Here is a 10,645-nt window from a genome sequence, read left to right on the forward strand (position 1 = left end):
AACCAACGCGTAATTTAAGACCAAAACGCAGGAAAGATGCACAAAATGCAGCTGAGGAGTCGCGACGGACAAGATTGAAAATTATTCTCTGTCTACCTCCTGACAATGTCCATATTTATCTGTATTATGATGGCAGTGAGTAGTTGACAAATAAATTCAAGAATTAACTCGCAATATATTTTCATTACGGCGACGCAAACACCGTGTTTTATTCCATCATGCAATGATTGGATTAATTGTTGGCTCCATCCACGGACACTCTCACCCGATCTTTTTCTTTTTCTTATTTTTTGTTGTTGTTGTTGCTCTCACACCACCATCCCGGCGTGATGTACTGCAAACAAATTAATTCCCTTTGCTCAATTACACATGTTGTTAATCATTAGAAGAAACTTATATGCGGCAGCAAAATCCTCTCTCATAGTCATGAGTTTTTGGATAGAGATATACGCGCGTAATGATTCAATTACGCTACAAGTCAAATTTTAAATTAATTGATTGCCATTAATTTATTATTGATGGTATTTAATTTCTTACACCCATAGCACCTGTAATTGATATTTTTGTCTGCAAACACATTCATTTTCCTCACACACTGTGTGTACAACATTATACATTTAGTTTTTGGATTATGTGAAAGGGAATTTTTGAACGTTTATAACAAATTGAATTTTCAGTGATGGAGATACAGTGCAATGTAATTTTTCTTTGCAATTTTATACACCAGAAGTGAATACTTCTGCTACTCCCAAGACATGATCAACCATTATGCCTGGGTGTTTAAATCACTCCTGCATAATGTAAAATGAATATTGTGCGAGTCTATGGGCTGAATAAGGGGGTGTGAAACGATTAATTTTCTAAGAACAATTTTATTTAATTCAAAATTTATGAATTTAGTGTCTTGAGTTATGCTAAATGATGTTATTTAAATTAATTTAATTAAATTAAAATTAATAAATTAAATTAAATTAAATTAAATCAATCAAAGTCAATTTTCAACTAAAATTCTTGAAAATTCACAAAAAAATATTTTTAAAAATTTCCCTTAATCGTTTTCATTTTTATTTTCATGAAAATATTAATTTTTCTAATGTTTATGAACTTAAACTCATTAAAGTTAAATTTCCAAGCATATAACGGAAAATCTGGATTAATTTTCCACTATGGAAATATATATTTTTTGACAAAGAAGATTCGAAGATTTTTTCCTCCTACAGCAGGTCAACAATTTTGTCAAATTTTACTTCGAATTTCCTTCAACGACTTTACGCTAAAATGATTCGATTCTTTTTACAATTAGTTGGTATACCACAATCGTGGCATACTAAGTATTTTTACCTAGAAATCGCCGCTTTAAATAGCACTTGTCGCATGAAAAAAAGTTATGTAGCGCATTGAAAATTGCAAATAAATATTTTCCAAATTTTCACAAAGTTCTAAACCCCTTGGAGGAGCTTTGAGAGATGGATGCATTGCGTATGGAGAGTCTTCCATAAAGTGCTGTCTTTTTGTGGGCATTGCCTTCCACGGAAAATTGAAGCATGGTATAGTGGCGAGGAGCATGCAAAAGAAGGCAAAGTGTCGATTGAGCTCCAATTGCTTTATTAATTGATTGAGTACATGAGCTGTTAATCATTTCAGCAAGACGAATGCCCAAGATTGGAGATTGTTGTAACATACTTGTAACATGAAACATAGTTGAAATAAATCAGTTCACGTTCAACCTTCGAGCATTAAACATCACAATATTGGCGACGACGGGATTTTTTTTTCTGTACCGCGTGTGTGAAGAATGAGTGTAGAACGTGCGGAGCAAGGTGGTGCGGTGCCACGGACGGCACGCGAGGCCCCCATAGGAGGGCCTGGAGGATCGTTTTTTGGGACGATTGAGCCTTTCGTACCAGAGGAAGGGAATGATTTTGAGGACTATTTGGAGCGTATGGATCATCTGTTGGCGTTTAATGGCGTCGCGGAAGATTCTAAGAAATGTTCGGCGTTCATTTTCTTTGTGGGAAATGCATGCGTGAAAAAGCTAAAAGCAGCAATTCAGCCAGATCCTGTGACTAGTTTGACGTACAAACAAATGAAAGACATCCTGAAGGAGAAGTTTATGCCAAAGAAGAGTGTCACGGCGGAGCGTTTTAAATTCTATGGGAGAAAACAGGAAGAAGGTGAATCGATCACGGACTACGTGAGTGAATTGCAACTTTTGGCAAGTTCGTGTAAGTTTGGGCAATTCTTGAAAGAAGCTTTGCGTGACAAGCTAGTTTGCGGAGTACGTTCATCAAGAATTCAAGCGAGACTGCTGGATGAGGACAAGAACTTTGATCAAACGCTCAAACTGGCTATAGCGATGGAGTTGTCGGAAGAGAACGTTAAAATGATGAAGCCTGCGAAAACAGTGGCGGCCATTAAGAAATCGAGTCAGAAGGAGAAAAACTTTGCACCGAAAGGGAAGAGTCACGGAGGCAATGGAAACTCAAAGAGAGGAAATTTCAGTGACTCAAAACTCCGGGAGTACAGACAACGAGATGAAAGTACTGACCGGAGGGCTTCAAAGAGAAGGAATCGATCCCCGATCAAGTGTTTCCGATGTGGAAACTGGGGGAATCACGTGGCTGCGGAGTGCACTGTGGGAAAAAAGTCAAAGCGAGAACGACGCGGTGAAAGGGCGAATAAACGTCACTTGCGGGCAATACAGGATTCAGATGATGAAATCTCAACGGAAAGCAGCTACGATTCCGATCGCATGGGAGAGAAAGTACAAAATTTGAGGCTCGGATCTGTAATTCGAGAGGCTAAGTTTCAACCGCCGCCGTTGGTGAGTGCAAACGTTGGAGAATCCGTAAGTATTGGATATGAGGTATGTAACCTAACTTTGGGGAATATTGAGAATGAGAAACCTGAATTGGTTTCAATGAAAATAGAGCACAAGAAAATCAAGATGGAGATAGATAGTGGCGCGTGCGTTTCAGTCATGCATGCGGATGATTATCACGAATTTTTCAGTGACTTTCCCCTTAGGCCATTGTCACTAAATCTTAAAGTGGTGTCCGGGCACAGTCTTGAAATTTTGGGAGAGATGATGGTTTCCGTAAAGTTCAGGGGTGGTAAGAAAAGTCGAATTAGACGCGTGCCCTTGGTGGTTGTGGATGGAAATCGAAGATTTACCCCTCTACTAGGGAGAAATTGGTTGGCAGTATTTTTCCCTCATTGGCGTGAAGCATTTTCCCTTCAGGAAAACAATGAGATTTCGCAGATTAAATCAAGTAGTCAGCAGATGAAGAAATCCATTGTGAAAGAATTTGAGGACGTTTTTGACGTTACGGACTGCAGTCCAATCAAAGAATTTTCCGCAAGTGTTGTACTTAAGCCGGATGCAACTCCGGTTTTCCACAAACCGTATTCAGTTCCTTATGGAATACGGAAAGAGGTAGAGCAAGAATTGAAGAGATTGGTCGACACCGGGATACTCGTACCAGTACAATATGCAAAATGGGCTTCACCCATGGTGGTGGTAAAGAAGAAGAATGGAAGTCTACGTCTTTGCGTAGATTGCAAAGTCTCGGTGAATAATTTTGTGGAGTTGGCCCATTATCCATTGCCGCGCATTGATGAATGTTTTTTAAGTCTGACGGGGTGTTCAGTATTCTGCGTTTTGGACCTCGCAGGGGCATATCAACAATTGTTGTTGGCACCAGAATCGCGTGAGCTTCTTACGATAAATACTCATTGGGGTTTGTTCCAATATACGCGGTTGGTGTATGGCTTGAATTCAAGCCCGGCAATATTCCAGAGTACAATGGAGCGTATCTTGGAGGGAATACCGCAGGTGACCTGTTACATCGATGACATCCTCATTGGGGGTAAGGATGTTAAAGAGTGTGAGAAACTCTTGCGCAGGGTTCTAAATCGGTTGAGGAAGTTTAACGTCAAAGCAAACAAAAGTAAATGCTCATTTTTTAAGACAGAGATTGAATATTTGGGACATAGTCTGTCAGGCAATGGAATAAAGCCTCTAAAGAGCAAACTTGAGTTCATTAAAAACGCGGATTCACCGAAGAATGTGACGGAGTTGCGGTCGTACTTGGGTTTGCTGAACTTCTATGGGCGATTTATACCTAACCTATCCAGTCGATTATCCGTCTTGTATTCCCTGCTCAAGAAGGGTAGTGCGTTTGTGTGGACGGATGATCATGAGAGAGTTTTTCAGGATAGCAAATCATGGCTGTGTGAGGAGACTCTACTAACACATTACAGAAGCGACTTGCCATTGGTTATTAGTGTGGATGCCTCTGGAGTTGGCGTCGGAGCAGTGCTTGCTCACGAAATAGAGGGAGAAGAGATACCAATCGAGTTTGCGTCAAGTTCGCTTTCACCAGCCGAGAAGAATTATTCCATTGTGGAAAGAGAAGCCTTGAGCTTGGTTTTTGCTATCCGAAAATTCCATAAATTTATTTATGGAAGAGAAGTCACCGTCTACACAGACCACTCGAGCCTTCGTGAGTTGTTTGGGAAGCTAAAGAGATCAAATGCAGTGGCCACGGCGCGAATTGCTCGTTGGTCACTTTTGTTGGGCATGTATGATCTAAAAATCGTACATAGAAAGGGTTCGGATAACGCAAATGCTGATTTTTTGTCTCGATTCCCACAAAAGATAGAGACAGGAATAGTTGATGACATGGTTAATTTTTGTGATGTCGTTGGGGATTTGCCCGTGTCAGAAAAAGAGGTTCAGCAAGCATCACAGAAAGATCGCATTATACAAGAACTTATCCATTGCATCACAAATGGATTTCCGCAAAATTGCCCCGATCGAATGAGACCCTTCGCAAGAGTTAAATCATCTCTGCACGTTAAGAAGGGAATCGTGTATTACGGGAACCGTGCGTTGATTCCTGAGGCGCTAAGAGAGCCAATTCTAGAGTTGTTGCATGCGGGACACGAGGGTATAGTGCGCGTTAAAGCTTTGGCGAGAAGCTGCTGTTGGTGGCCAAAAATCGATTCTGATATAGAAAACCGAGTGCGAAGTTGCGAAGTATGCCAGGAACTTGCTCCTAGGCCGAGAAATCTAAACATTACTCCATGGGTCAAGTCAAACAAGCCTTTTGCAAGAGTTCATGTTGATTTTTTCCATTTGAACGGGAAAACCTTTTTCCTCCTAGTAGATGAGCACTCACAATTTGTTCAAGTGGAATTAATGTCCAGCACGGATGCGCTGTCGGTCATTAAGGTGTTGAGAAAATGTTTTATGATTTTCGGTTTGCCAGAAAAGCTGGTAAGCGATAATGGGCCACCCTTCACATCAAAATTGTTTAAAAAGTTTTTGCAAGAGAATGGCATTGAGCAAGTTACTTCACCACCTTACCATCCACCATCCAATGGTCTTGCAGAACGTAATGTCAAAACGATCAAAATTGCCTTGAAGAAATATCTAAGAGATGAGAAATGTAAAGGAGTATCGTTGAAAGTTAATCTCGAAAATCTCTGTTTCAGACACAACACCACGCCCACGACGGAGCATGGTCTCTCTCCTTTGCAGAGACTTCTCCAATATTCACCACGGACGCTCTTACACGTCCTAAATCCCAACACGAAGGAAGTCCCAGTGAGACACCGGAAGCTTAAGGAAGTTCCAGAAAATGCGGGGGGAAGTGAGGGGAGAAATGCGCCATCGAAGAAGCCATTCATGAAGGGTGATCAGGTGCTATACTACACAGGAGAAGAATGGAGAAGAGGATGTGTTGTAAAGAGAATTTCAAAAGTCGTGTATATGATAAATGTGGAGGGTGCTACGATCAAGTGCCATCGGGATCAGTTGAAGAAATATCATCGACGCTGGATTATTCCCGATGTTCCCGATAGGAATGATGAAGTCAATGAGAATACTTCGGAACATTCCAGTGAAGACGATGTTTTCTACAGCCCAATGAAATCTACCCCTGAGGTACCTCTACCGCGACGAAGCGCAAGGCTCCGCGATAAACCAAGGATAAACTATAAAGAATGAAATATTTTGTCAAAATGAATTAAACCCTAAAAGGGGAGAAAATGTAACATACTTGTAACATGAAACATAGTTGAAATAAATCAGTTCACGTTCAACCTTCGAGCATTAAACATCACAATTGTGTGATGGAAGAGGCGAAGGAGAATTGAGAAAATCCTCAATAATAGCTAAGATTGCACAGTTTAGGAGGAAATATTGCGTACGGGGAGAGCCTCCTTTTTATTTTTTTTTTGCTTATAACCACCGCGCGCACCAACCTAATACATCTTCACTAAAAATTCCATATGCCTATGATCGTATGTAAGTATATTGAAATGCTGGCTGATCGGCAAGTTCAAAACTATATAATACGGTTGTGCACCATGCGAGCTTGGAAGGTGGAAAAGATTACTCATGGGCATGGAGAGAACTAATCTAGAGCCACTTGTGCCGGAGCAAGTTGATCGATGTTCGCAGCAGAGAAAGTGTAATTAATGCGTTTACTTTGCGCGAGATTTGCAAAGCTAATTAATTTTTGCTCCCTGTTGCTTCTTGCCATCGCGAGAACACCACACACCGACGGATTCCGGATGATCAAAGACCTGCAATTGCCAGCTTCTGGTCTGTTAATTATTCTAACATACGATTGCATTTGTCTTCGTGTCCAATTGTCCATTAAGTGAACTTCACCATCAACCCCGGAGTCACAAACAATTTAATTATTCTCAATTTACCGGAGCAGAGGAGCGAGGGAACCCAAAAGGAGCATAAATTAGTGTTTTGATGGAGAAAACACGCCGACTGTCCTAAATGGGGGATGCCACTGTGAATCATTCAACCCACCACGAAACATATGGTGCAACATATAGGGGTGCGATTTTCTCCAGCAGCGCACGATCACTTCCTGGAGACGATGGTGGCTATATGAGGTAATTTAGGTTGTTTCCTGGGGCCGTCTCCTGCTCAAGAATGTGTGACGATGCAATGGGCATATGGCTCCGTGTGGCTATATGGACACTTGGCTACATTGGCGCACCCCTATATGGAAATCTTCATTGTAAATTCAAAGGGATGCGCTCCCGCGATAACTGGGCCATCTGCTGCAAAGCAATTGTCATTTGCAATCTCACCTGTTTCCTTCACCCGCTCCCTGGAGCATGTCTTTGTTTCGTTTTTATTTTATTTTTTTATTCAACCAGCTAACTCCGCGTGTCTCCTCCGTGCACTGGCACGCGACTCCCCGTGCCTAACAAGTGTGATATACCCCATCATGAGGGTTGATAGTGACCACATACATAGATGGTGTAGAACTGACACCTGCCATCTCACTTCTTCACCACTGTCTCGCTCTGGTGATAATTTAACACACCAGAGGGTCAGCATAAGTCCGCATACAGACGCCAACATAGTCATTAATTGCTGGAATAAATGCATAAGAATAACATAATATTCCCTACATTATTATATGAAAATCAACTATAAATAGCCAAGGGTGTGTTGTATGGTTCTTTTAAAAGTTCTTTACTCCCTTTCTACCTTTCGCCAAAAAAAATGTGGAAAATAATTTAACGAATCTTTGAGGCACAATTGAGAGATCGTATGACGAGTGGGTGGATTATTGGGCGAAGAAGAAAAAGTCTTGAATGGAGATAAATTTCGTGGAAAAAGGGAGTGAAAAGTCACACAGAACAAAGCACCTTAGCAAAATGTGCGTTCGATGATCTTCATCGTATAAAATGCACAACCGCGGATGATCTCGCGTACCCAAGTTCAATGCACCGCCACAGATTCACCTGTGCCAGATCACAGTGCGATGGTGTAGCTCTCGCACTCCGCATATGATGTGCTGCACCCCCGAGTCACATTTTGAGAGATGCAATGAATGGCGCTGCCATAAATCTCAACCGACGCCAAAGAGATCGCTCATTCGTTCATTTATTAATGACTGTAGCGATCTGGGCGAAGCATCGGGGCAGAAGGAATCATCTTCACTTGTACTTGCACCTTCGGGGCTCTTTTGCTGTGCTATGGAATATTATTCACACAACTCGAGGACAATTCCCATTTTCTCTCTACCTTTATGAAGCACAAACGTGTGTGACTCCACGATCCACCTTCGCATGCCATCTTTCACATTGCTGCAAAATACTCTGCGCATTGATTGCTGCATTGAGGAGGATTGGACGAAAAAAAGAAGAAGAATCAGCAAATAGGTGGTATTTGTGCAGATTATGCTGGCACCATACACAAACACCTTGCATTCGCAGATTAATTCATGCCAATCATGTAAGAATTTATGATAATAGATGGGTTAATCTTCTGGTTTTCCTTCCTTATGTCTTTGATGCATTCCGATGCAAAATTAACCCGAATATGCTTTTTTATGTTTTATGTTCAATTTCTGTTATTTTTTGAATGTAGTACACTGTAATTCAAATTTTAGTTATCATACTAAACTTTAGTAAAAGAGAAGTAAAACTATAATAATTTTAGTTATCACAGCTAAATGGAATTTTAGTAAAGATAACAAAATACTTTGGTGATTCCAGTAAATGTTTCATTACTACAGATTTTAGTTGCAGTTTACTAAAATTTTGAATGACAGTGTATAAGAATAGAAGTAATATTTTGTTTAAAAATTAAATTATAAAGTTTTCTCTTTGCATTAAAATTAAAAATTGACCTTTTAACGATGGAGGCGCCTGGTTGTTACTACATACTAAATGAGAAAATCTTTAATAGATAAAAAAAAGAATAATTTTAAGTAATTTTATATTCTTTATTAATTTTATTACACTCATTTTTTTTAAAATTATTCCCAAAGGGTGTTTATCTGGCAAAATATTTCACTTTTCTTTAACGAATATTCCGAATCTTCCGAAAGATTCGAATATTTTCAACCAGGACTTTAATTGGGCTTAATTTAATTTAATTTAGCCTTATTTATTTTAAAATTTTAAAATATAAAATAACATCTGTAACTTTTATTCAGCTTGCATTTTGTACATTTAGTGTGCAGTGGGTTTTATTGGGCCGAATTATACGATTTAGTGCAAAAATCGTTACAATACTTTTTTTGGGCTTGAATTTAACACATTTTAGGCTTTTTCTGAGTGGGCCTGGGGTGCAATGGATAGAGCGCTTGAGTGCGCATCCAAAGGTCGCCGGTTCGAATACAGGACCCGGCAAACGCACCCCATCCGCCAATGTGCAATTAGATCACGTTGACCGGTTAGATCAGGAGATTGATACACTCCTATCCGTAAATTGGCCCACACGTGGTAGTATCTCGCAAGCCGCCCACTACTTCTCCGCAAGGGGAACAACAACTTAATAGGGCGGCCGGCCCTCTGTTCCTAATATGGGACGTAGTGCCAAAATATTTTATTTTTTAGGCTTTTTCTGCTCAATTTAAGATTTTTTTTATGATTAAAAACTAAGACATCTTAATTTGTTTAATTTTTTCCTAATTTTTTTTTTCTTATTCGTCCTAATATTTCAGAAAATCTAAATATTTTAATTCAGATAAACACCCCAATCTCAATATATTGCATACAATGTAGGTATGCATATTACAATAAATCACCTTAGAGAGAATTTTCAACGTGACCTTTTCTATCAATTAGCGCATCGATGGCGATGATATAGTATGTAGGAAGTTTCACAAGTTGTCTCTTTAAGAAGTCTGCTGTGTGATGTGTGGCTTAGAAAGCAGGGGAATTCGAAAAGACAAAAAGGTGGCATAAAGGTAAAATGATCCAAATAATTGGAATTCCATCGCACTTGAATGGATGCAAAGTGAACGCGCTATGGGATGAGATAGATGGTGAAGTCTATATTGACCTCTCGTCGTCCGTCAGTGAGTCTGTGCAAGATCGTCCGATGCAGTGGCACATTGTTGGTCCGCGGGGCGGATGGTGTGTGCGCTGCACTTGGCAGATATATGGAGGATCGAATTTACACAAGGAAAGAATGATGGTCTTACTCCACTTTAACGCATCTATATGGCGATCAAATGGGGCTTTTATTCGCCTCTATGGATTCTGCCTATTCATGTTTTTAACGAATTCATTATCTGCATAGTGAGTAATTTAATATTCTCTCCTATATGTGCCTGGGTTTGGTGCTCCTGGCTCGCAGTTCACAGTCAAGCGCAATTTAGTGGTGTTGCCTTTGAGACTCCTCGAGTACGGTGCGAGTGTCTCTCACATTTGCCTCCGTGCTAAGATGTTTGGTTCCTTGAACTTGTTTCCCCCGTGGTACTGTGAGATTTTGCGTCTCATTGTATAACGGCGAGGACTCTTGCATTCACCTGAGTGTCCCATTGATGGGGCAGAATACACAGCAATTTGTGTTTTGTGATTTTATTCCGTCTTTTTCCACCATTCCCTCCGTTTCATTTTGATCGTATTCAAAGCCCTCTCGATATACGTGGAGATGGAATACCTCCTTGAACAGTCCAACATACACACCACCCCCTCCTTTTAGCCATTCTCAACTTCATTAGGAGCATGAATCGTGAGGCATGAGGGATATGAAATTGTGCAAAAGAAGAAGATCTCCCCCGGAGGAGTATTTGTTGTGGTCTCTCTGAAAGTGAAATAGAATTTTACTAATTCAAATAACTACCATTTATAGGATATTTTAATGAAC

General features: G+C 40.3%; 1 protein-coding gene across 1 annotated transcript; it reads left to right on the forward strand.

The window, feature by feature from the left end:
• The first annotated feature begins 1,678 nt into the window (after nucleotides 1–1,678).
• On the forward strand, nucleotides 1,679–5,631 carry LOC129788359 (uncharacterized). The gene is made up of 2 exons (XM_055824333.1): nucleotides 1,679–2,866; nucleotides 5,500–5,631. Exons 1-2 carry the CDS (start codon nucleotides 1,796–1,798, stop codon nucleotides 5,629–5,631), a joined length of 1,203 nt encoding a protein of 400 aa, XP_055680308.1. The 5' UTR covers nucleotides 1,679–1,795.
• The last annotated feature ends 5,014 nt before the right edge of the window (nucleotides 5,632–10,645 follow it).

The sequence above is a fragment of the Lutzomyia longipalpis genome, chromosome 2 (genome assembly GCF_024334085.1).
Source record: "Lutzomyia longipalpis isolate SR_M1_2022 chromosome 2, ASM2433408v1".
NCBI classification, from domain to species: domain Eukaryota; kingdom Metazoa; phylum Arthropoda; class Insecta; order Diptera; family Psychodidae; genus Lutzomyia; species Lutzomyia longipalpis.